Source organism: Vitis riparia, chromosome 1 (genome assembly GCF_004353265.1).
Source record: "Vitis riparia cultivar Riparia Gloire de Montpellier isolate 1030 chromosome 1, EGFV_Vit.rip_1.0, whole genome shotgun sequence".
In the NCBI taxonomy this organism is placed as follows: Eukaryota; Viridiplantae; Streptophyta; class Magnoliopsida; order Vitales; family Vitaceae; genus Vitis; species Vitis riparia.
The window spans coordinates 3,429,221-3,450,367 of NC_048431.1; the positions used below are offsets into that span (position 1 = coordinate 3,429,221).

General features: G+C 37.6%; 3 protein-coding genes across 3 annotated transcripts; all 3 read right to left on the reverse strand.

Annotated features, from left to right (window-relative positions):
• Positions 1-1,730: 1,730 nt before the first annotated feature.
• LOC117915128 (chaperone protein dnaJ 15) lies at positions 1,731-12,725 on the reverse strand. Its single transcript, XM_034830710.1, has 12 exons — positions 12,617-12,725; positions 12,209-12,428; positions 11,544-11,667; positions 7,700-7,782; positions 7,516-7,627; positions 7,333-7,437; positions 7,135-7,185; positions 3,603-3,692; positions 3,408-3,516; positions 3,155-3,303; positions 2,998-3,055; positions 1,731-2,445 (listed from the first exon to the last, which is right to left on the reverse strand). Exons 2-12 carry the CDS (start codon positions 12,331-12,333, stop codon positions 2,204-2,206), a joined length of 1,248 nt encoding a protein of 415 aa, XP_034686601.1. The 5' UTR covers positions 12,334-12,428; positions 12,617-12,725; the 3' UTR covers positions 1,731-2,203.
• Positions 12,726-13,247: 522 nt separating this feature from the next.
• LOC117915120 (rust resistance kinase Lr10-like) lies at positions 13,248-16,688 on the reverse strand. The gene is made up of 3 exons (XM_034830698.1): positions 15,650-16,688; positions 14,956-14,987; positions 13,248-14,612 (listed from the first exon to the last, which is right to left on the reverse strand). The coding sequence occupies exons 1-3, from the start codon at positions 16,561-16,563 to the stop codon at positions 13,447-13,449; spliced, it is 2,112 nt and encodes a 703-aa protein (XP_034686589.1). The 5' UTR covers positions 16,564-16,688; the 3' UTR covers positions 13,248-13,446.
• A 1,487-nt stretch (positions 16,689-18,175) lies between these two features.
• Positions 18,176-21,118, reverse strand: LOC117921734 (LEAF RUST 10 DISEASE-RESISTANCE LOCUS RECEPTOR-LIKE PROTEIN KINASE-like 2.5). Its single transcript, XM_034839699.1, has 3 exons — positions 20,231-21,118; positions 19,872-19,903; positions 18,176-19,452 (listed from the first exon to the last, which is right to left on the reverse strand). Exons 1-3 carry the CDS (start codon positions 21,112-21,114, stop codon positions 18,278-18,280), a joined length of 2,091 nt encoding a protein of 696 aa, XP_034695590.1. The 5' UTR covers positions 21,115-21,118; the 3' UTR covers positions 18,176-18,277.
• Between the last annotated feature and the right edge of the window lie 29 nt (positions 21,119-21,147).

A 21,147-nucleotide genomic window follows, 5' to 3' on the forward strand; every position in this document is an offset into this window, starting at 1 on the left:
TGAGTTGTGGGTTGTGAGAAGGGGAGATTTGGTCAATCAATGAGACAAAATAAATGTGCTTGGGTTGCCAATAAAGTAGACACTTAGACGGCTACACTTACACCACATAACATGAAACACATCTACATTCAATGGGAGACATCTGCACATGCCAAGCTTTAAATATTATGCAGAGGATTCTATATTTACAATTATAGAATTGGGTTCCCTTAGGTACATGACGGAAGGGGTTTTTTTTTTTCCTTTCTTTGCCACGTGGAGCGGGTGGTTCAATTTCCCACTTCACACCACCACTCCTTTTCGTGCCACGTGTTGGACTGCTTTCTTCCACGTCAGCCTTGCCTCTCATGTATTTTTTTAAGCTTTTGTGCCTCAACAAAGGAAGCAAACGAAAATGGGTTCCCTTTTGTCACCTTTCTTAAGTGCAATTGGCTTATCATGTGGGAGGGAGGTGCCCGCAAACTCAGCTGCCACATGTTAAAAACAATGGCACAACTGATTCTCATACCTATACTCTCTGATTCAACGGGGGAATCCATCTTTAATACAATATTAATACAACTCCAACTTGGCCATGAGGAAAAGGGGTTGGGCATTTTCCTAATCTGCATGATATGCTTTTATTTTAAGAAAGAGGTAGCCTTGATTAAGGTAACCAACCCCTGAATTCTAGAGGCGTTGGTCACTAAAAAGGAAAAAGAAAATCCTAGCAGACGCAAAATGATCTTAGACTTAACCATAAAAATGTGGGGTTCAACAGAGGTCAAGCCAATAAAAGAAATGATGTAGTTCAAGTAAACCAAGTCATCTTCTTTTTATTTTATTTTAAAGATGAATTGGTGGGTCTACTGTTTTGGCTAAACTGGTCCCTGAACAGATGGCCTAAGATGGAGTTTTCTAGACTACTAGGAAAACCATTATTGCAAGTTTATTTATTTATTATCTTTCTACAGCTATGTCTTCTGTCAGTGTGCAAACCAATCAAATTGGTGATCATGGAGATTATACACAGTGGGTCAGGAAGACCTTAAACCTGAGTTGATGGATAATGGGACCTCGTACACATCTTTCTTTTGATTGAAATGGAAACTTACGTGGGAAATTTCTAATTTACAGCTGTTTTTTGGATGCGCGGTCATGTGTATATGGAAAATCGATGGGTAGGGCCATCAGATTCAGTCAAGTTTGCAGCCAATAATCTCTTCGCAGCAACCAACTTCTACTGGTGGGCCAAAGCCTCCTCGTCTGGTTGGAAATCCTAATGAAACCACCTTGCTTTCAGATCCATATAAGGTTAAAGAATGATAATATATCATCGTTCCGTGATTGGGTCGAAGTCTGTGCCTAGGGTAGGATTGTGATGGCAAAATTGTTCTCAGTATTGATGGAAATAAATTATTATTATCACAATAACATTAAAGCATTATCAATATTAGAATATACTGATCAGTGGAATATCAAACAGGTAATGGCAACGTCCCTGTCCATGCTCTACGCTCTACACGGCGCGACGCGTTTGGTGGTCCTTAATTGTTACAACCAAGGCCAGAAAGCAGAAACCATGTCCAGCAAATGTCCATTTATTCAATCAGATCAACCAAATATAAATCAAATGAGAACAATTAGATCAGGGATTCAGGGGGAATTCATAATAATCACAACCCAACCTACCTGCATTGCCTAGAGATTTAAAGAGGGGGTTCACAGAACAATTGCGCGACAATAAAACCTTCACATGAATGTTCGTCCCCATCCAAATATTTGAGGGAATTTTACAGTATTTCTTCATCATCAGGTTCTTTTGATCAAATGAGATTAAGGTTCCTTTGTTCAGCGAACAAAGAAAAAAGTGACGAATTCCTTCTTATAACAAGAACCAAACCAATGAATCTTTTATTACAGTTTCAAAACACTATATGCTTGGGTTGCTACATTAACTCCGCAGATGAGGACCAAATCTATGAGTGTGAAGATGACTGTACGAATACAAATACACATACCTTAAAATTTTGTGATGTCTAGTAGGGACTGTACTGTAACATGCCACACTGAACAAGCTAGGAAAACCCCGGGAGGAAGAAACGAATGAAACAAGGTATACAAGGGGAGCCTTGAAGCAGCAAGCTGGTGGCCAACGCATTTCAGTGTAAGAATGGAAAACTAAAACCATTCAAATAATACAAATTCATCACAACACTCCTTGTCAACCAGACTTTTTATCGGATCCCTTCAGGTTGAGATTGAACCATTTCTTTTTGCTTGATTTATCCTTTCCTTCCGAGCTTACATCTTCCCCTGGACTCTCAACCTTCAAATCATCATTAGGAATTTTACTACTACTTCCATTACTCATATTACTACCACTTCCACTAATAATACTATTATTAGCTGTCTTGGTTACGGTGAATGAACAGTGGATACTGTCCCGCTGTTTCAGCAGCTCATCTACACACTGTTTTCCACAAGCACAATAACAAGGGGTTAGAGAAACAAACAAGATGTTAATCCATAAATATTGTCAGAATAGAATGAGATGGGACCAAAGGATAAGTGGCACATAAATTTTTTAACAAGCAGAAAATGGAAAAAGAGAGAATGGTGAGGGCAGATGATGTGCGGGAGTTTTTGCCAATTTTTCATCCATTTGTGGAGCATAAATATTCAACTTTAGATCCATAATTTAAAAAGGATTAAAAATAAAAAGGAAGGGAGAACATAGAGAGTCACAATGATTTTATAACATAGGAGGGGGAGGAACATAAAAGTTACTATGATTTTATAAAATAGGAAACTTTCTGCTGGACGGTCTGATCAGTTGCCTGCAGTTGCTTAGTTCAGAAAGAAAATTTATAGGCAGCCAATCCACTATGTGGATACATGCTATTGGATCCTCAACCATATCTCATATATAGCAACTGCATGAAACCATCTACGCAATAAACTGGTGGTAATTCAGAATATCCACATTATACTTGCTAGGTTATGAACAAACAAAACATACACACTGCTTTTCCTGGCCGTATCTGTTGGTCACTTCTTGAAAGCGTGCCAATGCCTGCAAATCATCACAAAAAGTAATATAAGAACCCAAAAAGAAAGCCAGATATAACCAAAAACCAAAAGTAATCCTCATCAAGAAAACAACAAGCAACACCTTTCTGTATTCTGTCTCAAATTGGCGTAGCTCAGTTCTCTTCCTTAAAATCTGGGCCTCAATATCCTTAAGCTTCTCAGTTGTATCCTCATATGACTTAGCACAAAGTGCCTCAATTGTATAAGAAGCAGTTTTAAAAAAATTATCCCCTGATCAAAATCCAGTAAAAGTCAACAAAATATGCAAGCAATTTCCATTAAATCATTAGCCTCATAAATCAGAAGTACAAAGGGATTTAGTAAAAAGTTCCGACCATAAACAGCGAATATGTGAGTGCCAGCTTTTAGTTCTGAGACCTCACAAGGTTGAAGACCTTCCAACCTTTTGAAGAAAGCAGCTTCAGGGTCCTTAGCCATCGCTAACTGCACCATCACAAAAATGAATTCATCACTTATTAAAGCTGTGATGACCAAAGACGAGAACTACAGAAATAACGGAACTCACATACCGCATTCAAAGTTGAATCCATTCTGTACACTTGAAAATGTAAGAAATACATCCCTGCAGATGTCACCTTGCCAGTTTTCTCACTATCTTCCTGAAGACAGGAACAACAATCAATTGATTACATGCATGAGTTCCATAACTCCAAAACCTTGACAGAAAAGACTTGGAGGTGTTAGCACATAGATTTTATTGACTCAACCAAAAGGCCAAAGAGCACGTCCAATAAAATAAACAATTCCTTAATCCAGTAAGAAGCAGTGCACAAATCCTAAATTGGAAACTAACAACTATATCACCCGCACCTCATTCTTCTCTACCAAACAAACGACAATGGCACTTCATGAACATCAAAAATCAACAAAAATTAGCAAAAAAATCATTGGAAAATCATGAAAAAAATGTATAATTGAACAACACCTTTATTTATTTTGTGTAAGGATGTGACATCCTTGAGCAACCAGCTGCTTATAAATGGTTCTTTATTCTATATTACCAAAAGCAAAACAAGAAAAAAAGAGGGAAAAAAAATCCTTCTCAACAAACACATGCTAAAACTGTAATCATCGTCATGGGTAACTTGACCAACATTTTTACAAGCAGTAAGCAGGCTCAGATGCAGGAGAAGGAAGTACTTGTTTCTCATAAGCTTCAAAGGTTTAGAACCTGAAGGAAGAGATATGAATTAACCATGTAAGAGAGGGCATCAATTTCCAATTTCCTAATTTACTACTACCCTTGCTCTTTTTAAGAGTCCATATCCAAAGTTTCAATTCATCCTATTCAGAACTTTGTCCAACCAATTAAAAAAAAATGCAAGATATTGCAAGCTAACTTTTAGCTTGCAAAGCTTCACATTCTGGAATGAAAGTGTACTGCCTTTTTTATCACATGATCTGGATTATGAACCATTAATTTCATATGAAACTCTGAATACCACCTTCTAAGTAGGTAGAAGCTTTAGCCTTATTGATATGGAACCTTCTGGATATTTCTAATTTGGTCCGAGAATTTAATCAATCAGACAACACCATCAAGCCCAAACACCTTCAATATGGAATTAGCATTGTTAGTCCACTCTACATTGTTAGCCCATTACAACTTAAAGTTATCCTAATATGCATTGTTGGTCATTACCTAAAGCATCATTTGAAGATCTCCCCACAATTTATATAAGTAATTTTTATTTCTTTATTAATAATACTAATAATCAAAATATTCAAAATTTTATAAATAAATAGTATTACATTTTCAAACCCAAGATTTAATTTTTTTTAATTAAATTTTTTTGTTTCACAAAGTAAGTAATATGAAAAATAAAATAAAATTTCAAAATACAAAAGCAAAATAGAAGAGAATAGATGAGAAAAAAAATTTATTAAATCTCATGCATAAAAGATATGAAAAAAGGGTGGATATGTCATCTCACCTTTTATTTTATCTCATTCTCAACCAACCATAAAAATGAATAAGAGGTGAGATAACATATTGTATCCCATTGTTAACCAAACATGGGTTATCCCATTTATATATAGCACACCAAACAGAGCCTAAGGGTCTAGTTGAGTCTTAGCAGTTTTAACTCTTTTAGTTGATGTAAATAATGCAACTACTAAATAGCCCTTGGCCTTATCTTTCACAAGAAAATCTTGAGCCACATCAGGAAAAAAAACCAAGAGGGGAGGCAAATGTCTCCTGAATGATTGAAGAAAAAAAAAATACAAAAGCGGAAAGGACAAAAATAAATATTTTTTTAAAAAGGGGGTCTCTAATGTGGCAACTATGGATGAAAAAATCCCACCCCACTTATAAATGGAATCACACTCCCCTCAGATACTCAATTTAACTTTTTGATTAGTGCTCTTTAAGAAATTCAGATCAAACAGGTATTGGGGACATTTTTACAGACCATTTAGAAGAAACAAAGTTGGCTTTCTCTAATATGAAAGGTTTCAGAAATGATGCAAAGGAAGAAGCTCTTGGCCTTAAAGATGCTAATGGTATGGGCTCTGAAGATTCTAGTGGATGCTTTGGACAACACTTGGTTGCTTTGAAGTCAATATATAGTATGAGAGGGTAGAGAGGCTTCCTTCAATGATTTACATATAAATGGGTTCCAACATGTGCAACAAAAGGGCTGAAGCTTAAAGGGAATTTTGATGCTCGAGAAATTTAGGGGGAATTTTTACTTCCCTTGAATGTCAGATCTCTCCATAGGTTTGAGGTGTCCATTTCCCCTTGTCATGGATTTGTTTATTTGTATATCTTGCTTGAATAACTCCTGCATTCCTCTTTCTCTTTTCAATAGATCTTCATTGTTTTAGAAGATGACGGTCTTATTAATTTAATGGACAGCTGGAAATGGACACTTTCAAGAGTGGCTTAGTATCAATTTTAGGTTCCATGACAACTAGTGATGGAAGGCTAGAGTAACAACATAGGAAGTGAAAAATATTGGAGGGGTGTGGATTAAAAGATGGGCCTAAAATTTGAGTTGATTTGATTTTGAAACCATGATATGACAAGCATTGATTGTTCATTTCAGGGCTTGTTTAAGAAGATGGCAATATAAACATTTTTTGCACCAACCAGAAATTAATGATAGGAATTCAGTAGCAGACTACAAGAGAGGTAGGAGGGTTCTGATACGGTACAGAGGGAACAACAGGGAAGGGATTGGAAAAGCTCCAGTGCTCTCTCAACTATAGAGGGAGGCAAGAGAGAGTGAAAGAAGTAACTCTGGTTAGAAGGAGAAGGGTCAGAACAATTCCCCCAAGAATCTTCTAACATTATCACAGATCTTGAACAAGATGGAGAGCTTGACATAATGGCATGACAAAAACCTAGGGTTTCAAAATCATGGCATGACAAAGACCGTTTGATTCCTAGAAGAAATGCTCAATCTAGGCTAGAAATCATGTTACAGGCATCTTGCCCTCTTTAAAGTGTGCAACATGACACAACAAAACATGTAACACCAAGAGAGTACCAAGAGTGTTTGCACCAAGCATATTTTTACTCTATCATCAACAATAAATAAAACTAGTATGTTTTTTATACTGATAAAGTAGCATAATCATATAGACTTACTTTTTTTTCTCCCCCTTTCTGATAACATAATCATATAAATTCTTTTTTTTTTTGTTGATAGGTAAATTTTTTTGTCCACATTGGGAGTTGAACCTAGAACCTCCCACAAATCCTTCCCAACCCTTAACCACTTGAGCCAAGCCTCAAGGACCATAATCATATAGACTAATCAACTGGGTTTTCAAAATGAATAAATTTCTAGTTTACTAGATTTTATATTGGTCTAGCTAATGAAAAGGGGGTTTGGTTAGAAAGGATTGGTTCTATGGAATCAGAACATCACCAAAACAAAATATGTATTCATCTACTCTTTAACATTTTCTCATACAAGTAATCCAGATCAATTACAACATTCACTATGAACACAAGGAGTAGCAGGTAACTGTCAGAACTCAGAGAAGTGTGAGAGGGTAAAACATTAGAGAAAAGAGAGCAATGTATCATACCTGTAAAGCTAAGCCATAACCACCATTGGCATCTTGTTCAAAATAAAGTAGCTGAAAAGTTGGGTCAATGAACATGAAATTTTGTTAAAAAATGCTTACAGTTAAAAAAACAAATTGAAGGAGAAGTGACGGGGAATGTGAGTTTGTTTGTTGGAAATAATGTCATGTGTCAATGAAAGCTTCTGTATATAGATATACCTTAAATTTGCTTTGTGAAGATGAAGTAACTCTAACTACAATCCCTGCTTGGGCTTGTTCCTCATTTATTGTTACGCCAAAGAAGTGGGCACATTGTTTGTCTACCTGCAGGGGTATGTAAATAAGTGGAAGGAATACACCTTAAATAGTAGGAACCCAAATGGATGCAAACCAGGCAAGCACCTTTCCACTGACTGATGTTCCAACTGGAAGTGGTCTGACTGTGACAGTTCCATTTAAAGCTTCTTCAAGAACATTTGCAGAAACTGTAGTCTTAATAGGGACGCCCAGCTTGCTAAACAAGTACAACAGAAGATTATAAGGGGCTAGATATTAGCAAAGACAAAAGCTTCAACTAAAATATCACCTGAATAATGCTGCAAACATTGTATTGACAGTTCCAAGGTTGGACAAGTCAATTTCCATGTCCATGCTATCAGAATCCAGAGCCTGAAATTTTATCATCAAATGTCACAATCAGAAGAAAGAAAAAAAGACTTTTATTTCATAAATAAAGAATAAAACACCAATCTGTCCAGGGTTACCCATCGAACATCTGCCAAAGTTTAACTTTACTGAATCTACTAAAGGGGGCAACCAGTCAATCATTGCCTTCTTTTTCAAACTCAAGCACTCTTCCAAACTAGCATTAAAATACAATGGAACATTTGCTAAAGGCTTGGTAACTGACACCCATAGGGAAGAGAAAAAGAAAATTGAGTCCCAAATGGCATTCACTAATCTCCATCTATCCTCGAAAGTCCATGCATTCCTCTCCAACCAAGATGAGGAAAGACTAAGAGATCTTTATAGAAGGAGCTCATAGAGAAATGTCTTGAGGGAGTCAATGGCCAAACTCTTTCATCTGAAAGGAAGGTGATATATACACACGAAGCAGGGATAAAAGAAGGCTAGTTAGTTCCTCGATCTTTGAATAAAAAAGGTTTCAACAAAAATTGAAATTCCAGATAAATGGACTGATCTACAACAAAGGAAACAAATGTAATTCTAGTCCTTGGAACTTTGAAAAGGTGTGACCACCTAATTATAAGTTTGGCATCCTAGCCATTGGAGTGTAATCCATAGATACTTAGAATGACCTCTATGCAAAAAAGTGTTGCTCTCTAGGAATCCTCCACAACCACTTACCTAGAAGGGCTTTATTCGTCAAGAAGATCTTCCCTAACCCGAATCCTCCTTCCCTTTTGATTTGCACTCAAGATCCCACCCGACTAGGTGATCTTTTTTCCTTCCCCCAAAACTTGACCAAAGAAAGTCTCTTTGCAATTTCTCATTCCTAGAAACCATTTTAATGGAACCTTAAAAATTGAAAGGAAAAAAGTGGGATAAGTGAAACAAGATTGCACAAGGGTTATTCTACCTCCCAAGGATAGAAAGCTTTCTTCCAACTATCTAAGCAACAAGAAATCCTATCTAATACTGGATCCCAAAAAGTTCCTCTAGGATTTCCCCTTAAAGAGATGCTTAAATAGGATTAGAGACTCTAAATTCCAATATTCCTCACTCAAATTAATGCCCACCAAAGAGCTTTTTTCTATATTAATGTGTCCAAATACTCATAAGATGAGCTTAAGGCTTTGCAACTCCTCACAATTGGCTTTTAAGAAAACAATTGTATCATCTACAAACTTAAGAAGAGACACCCTAGTCCTATCCTTCCCTAACAAAAAACCTTCCAAAACACCATGCTCTTCAACTCTAACAACCATCTTAATCAAAACATTTGTGGCAATGGTGAAGAGAGAAGGGGATAGAGGGCACCCTTGTCCTAGACCTCTAGAGCCCTTAAAACATCCTTTGATCCATTCACTAGAATGGAAAAACTAGCTAAAGATAAACACCCACAAATCTACAGCTCCCACTTTAGGCTAAAACCTTTCCTCTCTAAAGCATGATCCAAGAAATCCCAATTCACATGGTCACAAGCCTTTTTGAAAATCTATCTTGAAGACAACTCCTGATTTTTTAGAACATCTCTCATCTACCAGTTCATTTGCCACTAAGACCAATGAATGGTCCCAGGCAAGACCTTTAAAATGCAGTAAGAAAGCACTTTTGCTATGACCTTAGACATGCTAGTAGTCAAACTTATGGTCTAAAACCAGCAACTATTGATATATGATTTCTCTTGGGGACTAAAGCTATAAAAGTAGTATTGGTGCTCTTATTTATGATTTCGTTGTTGTAGGATTCTGAGAAAACCTTCAACATATCTTCCTTAATGGTGACCTAACATTCAAGGCTAAGGTAAAACCATCAGGACATGAAGCTTTTTCATTGTTGATCTGAAGAATAGCTCATCAATTCTCCTTCTGTAAAAGAATATTCTAATCAACTGGCACACTTCTCAGAAATTAGAGACCAATCCAATCCTTCTATCATGCAGTTCAATCCTTCACTCCTCATAAATACTTGCTAATTACCAGTGGCATTTCAATTACATCTCAATGAAAGCTCCCATTTAACAGTTACATGAAGAGCTAAAACAACACTTATGCATGGCAACTCACAAAATATAAAATCATTTTTTAATAAATTGAAAAGTCAGATTTTAGAGCACCAATTTAGAATTTAAGGATGAAAAACCATCCCAAATGACAGACACAACCAATAGTTAACTGTAGCAAACAAACCAATAATAAAATTGGAATAACCAAAACATCAGCAAATGACCTTTGATCCCTAAACCAAATAACATAAATATAGGTTGATAGAAATGCAAGGACAGCAGTCCAGCAAATTATTTTCCAGTTCGGACAGCCCCATTGATTTTATATCTTTATTTTGTGTCTTTTTTTTAGAAAAGGTACTACCATAATATATAGCACTTCATGTGTCTTGCAAACCCTGCTCTATCATGCCAGTTTGTTGGAAACCTTGTAATAATTGAAGTATGAGATTCTCAATTTCTCGTGCCCCGCCCAGTGCATCCTTTCAAGCTCTTAACTAGTACTAGATCAGTCCTTCTCATTGGTGCTGTCATATTTCCTCTTTGAATGGATGTAAGTTTATCAGGGTCACTAGCTAATATCATAGTTAGAATCCCTTATTATTTTCAATGAGGCTGCATTATGTTAATATAATTGGAATCCTACAATAGACAAGTAGGATACAATGGAATCTAGTTTTTTCAGTTCAACAGAATATGAATTCCAAATCAGATCCAGTTTTACAAAGCCAAATGCAACCTAAATGTTTTTGTCTCTATGTTTAGGTTTGGAAGCCAGCAGAATTTAAATTAACACTCAAAAGCTTGGGAACTAGTGTTTTGCTAGAAAAAGTGTAATTCCAATGAAGGACATGGTCATCAACCCAAGATCATTCCTACAAGAATTGGCAACAATACTTTAGTTTGCTGAATGTCAACCAACAAAGTTCAGAGTCCTCATAGTGACAAGTTTTGATCTCTATCTACTAACCCCTCAATGTGATTTCTTTTGGCATCTTGAGTTCAAAAGTGACATCAAAGGCACAAGTTATCCGTACCATATCTGGTAATTCTAACCACTATTCTAGAGAATCTAGACAATTATCTCAATTTTCTTCCAAATCAACTGTGTTTGTAGTACTTTCTTTATCAAAGGAGGACCATAAGGATTAAAAGGTGCCCAAGTTCCTTGTCAGAGACATGAAACATTTAGTTCTCATGCAATTAGGCATTTTGAAAGGAAGTGTATGTTTCAGTGTGATGAGATTATACTTAGACAACCCTCCTCTTGGAAAGGTATAAAAACAGCTAATTAAAGGTGCCCTCTTCATGGGGCAAGAAAATAAGCTAGTAAAGCCCACATATATAAGATAAGAAAGTGACCCCCCCCTTTTTACACTATATGAACTAGAAGGCTATAACTGCAAAAAAGAATTTGATAACCAAAACTGTAAGAAATAGAAGGCCCTGACTCAACCTCTAAGGATAACTCAATGTGTCACTAATCCTACATGTATCAACACCAAGTCTGAACTATAAATAAAGTTAGCATGAACTTAGGTATCAATACCAAGTATGCAACACCCGCCCCTGCCTTTTTTGTGACAATAATACTCCATGGAACCTCATTCTTCGTTCCCACCAAAGCAAACGTTTTCAGGAAATTATATAATACTGAAAATGAATCCAAATTGAGGTAATTACACTAACATGAAACTCTTTAAAACAACATCTAGAGAAAAAAGAGAAATAAGCAAAGCACCTCAAACCCTGCACTGTCATATTGTCTTCTTTTCTCTGGGTCAGATAAGATGTTATAAGAATATGCAACCTCCTTGAAAAGTTCTGATGCTTCAGGATTACTGGCGTTTTTGTCAGGATGATACCTGTCCAACATTTGGATTAAGTAATGCAAAAAATGTATCTATTAACCCTTAGAAATTCTGTTTTGTACACCCTCCATTCCAGATTTTTTCCGCTTTTCAAACAAGAAAAAACAAGTAACAGCAATGACGACTCACAAACAATTGTAATCTGCATGCAACATTTAAGCCCAAAACATATTCACACCCAATGATACCCCATCTTTTACCGAAAGGATAGACACAACACAATTAACTATCAATTCATGGATGCCTTATTCAAACCATATCATTACTGCCATGGGTCCAACAAAGCTACATTCCCTTCCCTATATTACACTTATTTGAAGTTTTCCCATCCAAAAAATGCAACATCACCACATCAAAATTCCATTCTTGAAAAACCTATTTTTCAAAATTGACATGAACAATACTCTCATTCAGCTAAAATTAAGCTGTAAACCATTTCAGTTGAGCATATTATACAATCGCAGGAATTAACAAAACCAATTAAAAGATGGCATCAAAATGGGGAAAATTGCATCGAACTGGAAATGGAACTCACTTAAGAGCAAGCTTTCTGTAAGCAGTCTTAATTTCCTGATCTGTTGAATCTCTGGATACGCTCAACACCTCATACGGGTCCCGACGAACTGCTGGTGCCGAAGGCCCTTCCAACTTCGAACCCATCCCACCTCTCCCGCTTTCTCTCTCTCACCTTCGATCCTCACAATAGCATCCGCCCAATCCCCTCCACGAATCGAAAATCCCAATCTTATCCAAATCTACCACACACAGAATTCAAACACGAAATAATGAGAAAAAAATAATAATAATCCAAAAAGAACAATCAATACTTTGACGAAATGCACAACATTCAAAGCGTTGGATCACTCCTTTTCTCGGGAAAATGAGAAGGAAATACAATAAAGAAACAAACAACGGAGTCAAGAGATTCAGAAAAAGGAAAAACCTCCAAGATCCAAATCTCAGGCACCAGATTTTACCCTAACCGACCCTCTAGGGTTTTCAACTCTCCCTCCCCTTCTTCTTCGTCACCTCCCCGTGACGACAGAACCGTAATTTCATCAATAAGAAAATATGTTTATATATTTTATATTATATATTTTTCGTTGCCTTTAATTTCTCTTTATTTCTTTTCTTCTCAAAAAATATCTATTTATATAATTTTTTTTGCCTTTAATTTAAGAATAAAATAAAATAAAACCTGAAAAAATAAAGTAATAAATTGATCATGAGAATGGCTTGATTACCTGGAAAAGAGACGGATGAAAGCTGGGAGACGTATTTGGTTTCCAAGTCTAACGCGCTGCGTTTTGGAATGTGGTGCGGTGGTTACACTTGAGAATAGCGTGATGATGTAAATCATTTGGCATTTATGGTCAATATGGAGAGAGAATTTTTCATGAAAAATTAGCCATTTAAAGAAATAATTATCTGCTGACCAATTAGGATTAAAATGTTGTTATAATGATTTTATGATTTGTATCCACTTTTGTGCCACCTGGGATTAATTATTCTTGAATGTTAAAGTGGTCTAAAGTTTTGAATGGTTAGTACTAAAAAATTTTGAAAAATTCAACTGAAAAAACAAAAAAATTGTTACTTCTTCAATTGATCACTATTAAACCCTCTTATTTAAGTCTTTAAGTGTCGTCTACAATCATGAATGGCCCTGTCCTTGACCGTCATTGATAACATCATGCAAATGTGTAAGTTATGAATATGGATCGCATTGAGTCATTCCACCTCCCTTCGCTTTCTTCCCCTGTATGTGGACCGTCACCCCTGACTTTGAGAACTCTCAAACAAGGGAAGTGAGGCACCTGTATCACTTTCAGAGTGGGTAATTTCCTGCTCAAAATGGGCAGGAGAAGATGAAGAGAAAAAGGGTTTTGGAGGCATTTGAATGGCTTCCGCACTTCCATTTAGCATTTCCACTACTCTTGCCATTGAGGGACGATCTCTAGGATCCATTTGGATGCACCATGAACCCACCATAATCATCTTCTTTGCTATGCCCACTTCCTCTTCTGCTACGGAAAAGATGGGCTCCTCCATCCCCTCCTCTTCCATGACCTTGTCATGAATCCAATCAGGAAAGTATGATTCACTTGAGGCCATCATTTTTGATACAACATGCTTCTTCCCACCAACCATGTCTAATAGGAGCATTCCATAGCTGTAAACATCGGACTTGTGAGAAGGACTCCCAACGTTTCTCATGAAAATCTCAGGAGCTATATACCCAATGGTTCCCCTTGCGCAGGTCACTGAGACAGCACTTCGATCTCGAGAGTATACCTTTGCCAATCCAAAATCTGAAATTTTGGGATTCAAGTTGTGGTCTAGCAGGATATTTTGAGGTTTTATATCAAGATGCAAGATTCGTGATTCACAACCATTGTGCAGGTACTCTATACCATGTGCTACTCCGATGGCGATTTCAAGAAGCCTCGCCAAACCTAGTGAGAGTCTCGCACCCTCTTTGGACATCAAGTCCCCCAGTGATCCACTGGGCATGTACTCATAGATAAGAGCTTGTTTTGAGCCGTCCCAACAGAAACCCAACAAGCGTATGACGTTAACATGGTGAATCCTACCAATGCTGGCTACTTCATTAACAAAATCGTGGCTAATTTCATGGTTGGACTTCTCCAGCATCTTGATGGCAATTAGGCGACCATCCAGCATTTTTCCCAAGTAGACGTTGCCAAACCCTCCTTGGCCTAACTTATCTTTGAAGCCACTGCTCATCTTCTTCATGTCATTGTATGAATAGTTGGTCAATACGGCTGATTGATATTCCTTAATGAACTGCTCTGCATTTCTTCCACCTCCCACAGTTTGGGTCTTTCTTGAATAGGATTTCTTGATTCTCTTCTTGAATTCGAAAATGGACAGCACAACAGCCGCGACTACAATGAAAGAGCCCCCAGCCGCAACACCTACACATATCAAGATCAGTGAAAAGCACGAGGAAATAGATGCATAATAGAAGGTCCAAAACAGCCTTTGATCAAGTTTGAAAATGATGAGTAATGGGAATGATATCCGATTGGCAAAAAATGTTTCATGAAGAACAACATTGTTAAGATTCCTGCAAACAACGGCAGCTCACTAGAATTCAATTTTTGATGAGTACGAGTACTCAAGTTGTCATAATTTTTCCAAACTAAATAAAGTAGGATCTAATTCTAACTGATATTATTATAGCTTTAGATAGGAGTCAGTTTTCCGATTAATATAGATCAACATTTTTGTCAAGTTGGTATAAGAATGAGCTCATACCTACAATAAGCTTCCGCTGGGATTGTTGGTGCCTGCACGCAAGGTCAGGGGAAAAGGCATATTAATAAACATTCTCACAAGAGAGAAGGGAAATGATAACCATATCTGAAGAAATTGCGATATAATGCCACCAGTTGACCATTTCTCAGGGTTGAGAAATGACATCATTGAAAGAAGCAATAATATCAGCTAATTCCCAAATGCATATATCTGTATGAGCGATAAGCAATCTTGTTGTAATGTTTAACCAATGTTGAATATACAAATGCAATTTTTGTGAGATGAAGAGGACTAAGGTTTGGTGATGGAAAATTAACAACTGCTACCTTGAAATTAAGGATACTTCAACTTGATTCTCAAAACATTGCCTATACTCTAGCTAAATGGGGACTCCTTTAATTCGGCTATGTTTTATGGAGTTGAAACGTGGCTAACACATCAATGGAACAACTGAAAACAAAATGTTAATAATGGACTAGGGTGGTACAAATACTAGAAAAGATTTGAAGTGAATAAGAGTAGCCATGGATTTTATCTAGTCTCTGCAAAGCAAACTGCAGTTCACCTGGGAACGCCACGACAGTTAGGGAAGTGTTAGTGAAGTCTAATACTCAGAAAAAATTATTGGTCATGACTCCATGCTAGGCGGCCGCCACCATATATGACCAGCAATAGGGAGGAAATGAATTGTTACCGGAGTTGTTGGCAGTGGCCGGCTTCACAGAAACAATCTACTTTCCCCAATATGCTATCATACCCACATCGTCCACCCTTGTTCTTGCAACTCTCGCAAACGCCAAAACTGGACCACTCTAATGGAAACCCATCACGCAACACGTGAAGCAGCTGCTCCAGCTCCATATGCGCCTTCAGCACCATCCTATTCTCACCATCGCTGCTATTCAACAACCCATACCTAGTCAAGCTAGCACGAGATACAGGCAACGACACTAACCCACAACCGCTCGGGATCAGCACTGGGCTGAGTGGAGGCGAGTCGAGTCGACTCTCATTCCCACGAACCTCCCGCAAAAGGTGTAGCGCGTACCCCTCTTGACAATTATAAGTGAAATTATTCACAAGTGTATCGAGAAAATCCTGGGGAAGAGGTAGCCGAGTGGAACACTGAAAGAATGTGAGGTCGACGCCCCAGGAGGGAAGCTTGAGCGGTGCAACAGCATTGGTGGGGATGGAGAGGTTCCCAAGGGAAACACAAGAGCCGGAGCTCAGATCGTTGATTAGCGGGTGGTCCACCACGGTGATGAAGTTTGACGATTGCTGTTCATGGTGTGGTGATAGATAGAGTTGTTTGACTTGGTAAAATCTATCGGAGAGCATGAGGCGGGGGTTGGAAGATGATTCGCAGAAGATTTGGTATCCGGGAAGGCCGCAGTCGCGTGGGCCAAAGCCAAAATCTGCACCTAGGGAGAAGGGAAAGCTGAAGGTGATGTTGCCGCAATCGAAGGGCTTGCAGAGATTGTAGTAGGAAGTGTCGCTCTGTGAATGGATGAGTGTGAGAAATGTGGATATGAAGAAGATGAGGAATGGTAGAGATGTGATCTCCATTGTTGGAATTGGACTGGAGTTTCTTGGGATGTAATTCAACATTTTAAGGTCTTCCTGCCCAGATACTCCATCCTTTTCCACTCGTGAGCCAGCAAGTTTGACAAACAAGGCAGACTAAACGTCGGGACTCGCCAGTGCGCCGAACTAAAAACAAAATTTAAGATTAAGCTGAAATAAAATTTTTGCACCTCCATTAATTTGTGCCCACATAAATTGATAAATAAATAAAAAGAACCCATTAAAAGACCCCCTCATAAACAAGAAAAATGGGAAAGTAACCAAAGGAGACTTTTCCGTTGTCGAGAGTGTTTGGTATCTATCTTTCACTAGCTTTATTTGACTGAGCGAAAGATATTCGCTTTAGATCAAATAAGGCCAAAAGAAAAGTCATAAAATAATGATCGGTTTTTTTTCTATATTATCGTGTAGGTTAAGATTTAATTAAGTTTTAAATAGGAGGAAAGGTAAAATCGTTTTCCCTTATTAACTTGATTTTCTCTTATCTATAAATTGGTTAAAACTTAAAACAAGAATCTATATATTTTTTTATCCTTATTCTGTAACAAAGTTGTATTAAAATTTTTATTTACAACAAATTAAGATCAAACCAACGGTGGAAAATTTTGAGGAAACTAAAATTCAAGAATTTATCTAAAGTCATGTTAGAGATTTCTTAAAATAAGTCAAGTGAATAGTTCAAAGTCAATGCTGCAAAAAATGTTTATTGAAGGTTGAATGTAAATATGATGCAAATATTTGTACCAAGTTAGATATAAATATGATTTTGAAAGAAAAAAAAAAATTAAAGATAAGAGAAGCACAAAGACACCACAAAAGGGATTTTAATTGAATTGGAGTCAATGTGATATATTAGGCATGCACTTCATGAATTTGGAATAAGCCCTTATACACTAATGAGTTTTGAAGATGAAAATGTTAAAAGCATCTAAATGATGCGATTTTAATATTCTTGATAAACAAGAGAGTCGATCATAACATAAAGTAAGAATTTAAAAGATCACTAACATAGATCTAAGATTAAAAATGATGGATGCTTTTTTTATTTAAGTTTATTCAAAAGTCAAGTTTCTAATAGATACAAATCATAAAAATAAAAAATAAAAAACAAATTCAAATAAAAGACATTGTATATCTACCTTGATCCTAAGGTATGAAGGAAGTCAATCTATATTACTAAAAGCACTTGCATATATGACATTTGTATCACAGAAGGATTCTATGGAGAGATAGAAAAATGGGTTTTTTTTTTTAATTAATGAGATAAAAAAAAGTAGGTCCTTTTAATTAATCTAGGTTATTAAAAGAAAAAATAATAAGATCAAGGAGTATCTAGTTAAAAACTATTCTAAATATATAATAGATATAAAGAAGAATAAGACACACTAACCAAAATAAAGTTTTGAGTCAAAAGATATTAAAAGTAAGCAATTGCCTGAAATCATTTCAGAGCATTAAGATTGGTATTTAAGTTCTATTTCTCATGTTACTTTTTTTTATTATTATATATCAAATTGATTTTCTCTTAGTTATAAACTTATAAATATTACTAAATTCGCATTGGTTTGTATTTTTCGGCAACTTTATCCATCTTCTTGTTGCACAATTGTTGACATCATAATATATGATATACATATGGTATTGACTCTTGATCAATAAAGAAAATCATTTTATGAATATCATTTGTAAGAATCTCCATCTTCCTCCTTTAGATTTCCTCTGTATATGCAACAACTAATTATACATGAGATCTGTCCTCTTGGATGACGAGGGAAGTGGAATCGCTATCACTTTTAGAGTAAGTAATTTCTTGCTCAAAATCTTCACGAGGAGGAGAAAAGAAGAAGGGTTTGGGTGGCGTTTTAATGGCCTCCACACTCCCATTTAACATTTCCACTACTCTCGTCATTGAGGGCCGATCTCTAGGATCCACTTGGATGCACCATAAACCCACCACAACCATCTTCTTTGCTATGGCTACTTCCTCTTCTACTATTGAATCAATAGGCTCCATCTCCTCCTCTTCCATGAGCTTATCATAAATCCAATCAGGAAAGTACTTTTCACTTGAGGTGCTCATTTCTGGTGGCACATGCTTCTTCCCACCAACCATGTCTAATAGCAGCATTCCATAGCTATAAACATCTGATTTGTGAGAAGGATTTCCTATATTTCTCATGAAAATCTCCGGAGCTATATAACCAATGGTTCCCCTTGCATTTGTCATTGAGATGGCGCTTCGATCTCGAGAGTACAATTTTGCCAATCCAAAATCTGAAATTTTGGGATTCAAATTCTGGTCTAGCAAAACATTTTGAGGTTTTATATCAAGATGCAAGATTCGTGACTCACAACCAAAGTGCAGGTATTCTATTCCATGTGCAACTCCTATGGCAATTTCAAGAAGCCTTGCCAACCGTAATGAAAGGCTTGCCCCCTCTTGGGATAGGAAGTCCCCTAGTGATCCATTGGGCATGTACTCGTATACGAGAGCTTGTTTTCCGCCGTCCCAACAGAAACCCAATAAGCGTATGACATTAAGATGGTGGATCCTACCGATGGTGACTACTTCATTCACGAAATTCTGGTTCATATCATGGTTGGACCTCTCCAGAATTTTGATGGCAATTAGGCGACCATCTGGCATTTTGCCCTTGTAGACATTGCCGAAACCTCCTTCACCTAACTTGTCTTTGAAGCCACCGGACATCTTCTTAAGATCATGGTATGAATACTTGGTCAATATGGTTGATTGATATTCTTTAATGAACTGCTGGGCATTTCTTCCATCTTCTGTGGTTCGGTTCTTTCTAAAATCGAATGCCCTGAAGAATGGAGAGGTTCCCTTTTTGTATTTGAAAATGAGAAAGAAGATTACAGTGACCAAAATAACAGAGCTCCCACTTGCAACACCTGTACATCAGTCAAAAATTAATCAAAGAGAGGCATATGGAAGAACCAAGAATCAGGTCTGAAGGTAATCAGGAGAGAAGTGAGAAAAAAAAATAAATAAATAGTAGTCTCACCCAAGAACTACATTGTCAAGATTTTGACAAGGTTCCTATTTTGTTATGAAAAAGGGGTTCTGGGTATGACCGGAACAACCACTTCTCACAGGGTACCGGCCCGTCCATTTAAACAAAAATGAATTTTGGAACAGGGATCCTAAGAGTTGAAGAGTTCCACAAACAGCTTCTACTAGAATTAGATATTAACCAATACTCAGTTTGCCTCATTTTTTTCCAAGTATAACTGTTATTACAGCTTTAGGTGTTGTTTCCTGTTCAACATTTATCTTTACTTTTCATGTTTGTATGGGAATAAATCCATACCTACAATAAGCTTCCATTTGGACCGTTTGTGCCTGCAGATGAAGGAAAAGCATATGTCAATGAACATCATGAGAACCTACTTGAGAAATTAAGAAGATTAGAAGTTCAACCACATGGTCAGAAGTTGTGATAATGGCTAAAAAGTTATGAGTTCCCATGTAATCAAGGTCAGCAAGTGACAATGTTCTTAAATAAGAAGTCAGGCCAAACAACAGTTATAGTTTATAGTTCTCTGAATCAGTTTTTTATCTCTTTCCACATCCCCACTTTTCCTTTTCCTCCTACTTTTCTCTCAAACTTCCCAATATTCAAATCAAGCGTCAATAGACTTAATTAGAAACCTAAGGAAAAGAACTCACAAGACTTGTTGGCAGCTACCGGTTCTACAGAAACAAACAACCTCCCTCGAGCTAATATCATATCCACAGCGTCCACCCTTGCTCTTACAACTCTCACAAACGCCTACAGAGGGCCACTCCAAGGGAAACCCTTCTCGCAACACAGGAATCAGTTCGCTTGCTTCGAAAGACGGGTTCAGCAAAATCCCATTCTCCCCACCGCTGCTATTCAAAAACGTGCGAGATACCGGCAACGAAAAAAACTGACAACCAGTAGGGGGAGGGGGCAGCACCGGGCTGAGACGAGGAGGGTCGAATTGAGTATCATTCCAACGAACCTCCCGCGCAAGATGAAGCTTATCCCCGTCTTGGCAGGTGTAAGAGAAATTATTTAATAGTGTAGAGAGAAACTGCTGCTGCTGGGAGAGAGAAAGTCCCGAGGGGCAGCGATAGAGCGTGAGGTTGACGCCCCACGAAGGAAGCGTGAGAGGAGCAACATCAAAGGTGGAAATGGAAAGGTTTCGTAGGGACTCACATGAGCGGGACCTCAGATCTGTGATGAGCTGGTGATCAACCACGGTGATGGAATTGAAATCTGCTGAGAGGGAGAGCTGTTTCACCGAGTAAAGTCTACCAGAGAGCTCGATGGCAGGGCCAGAGTCGCAGGCAATTTGGTAGCGAGGGAGGCCGCAGTCGAGTGGACCAAGACCGAATTCTGAGGTGGGGGAGAAGGGGAAGCTGAGGGTGATATTGCCGCATGGGAAGGGCTTGCACAGATCGTAGTAGTCTGAAGTTTTATTTTGTGAACAGATATGGTTTGGGAAGGTGGCTACGAGGAAGATGATGGATACCATAGATACCTTCCCCATTTTTACATTCGATGTTGTTTTTCCTCCCACATACATTTTCATGTCTCGGCGGCCCCGAAGACTTTTCCC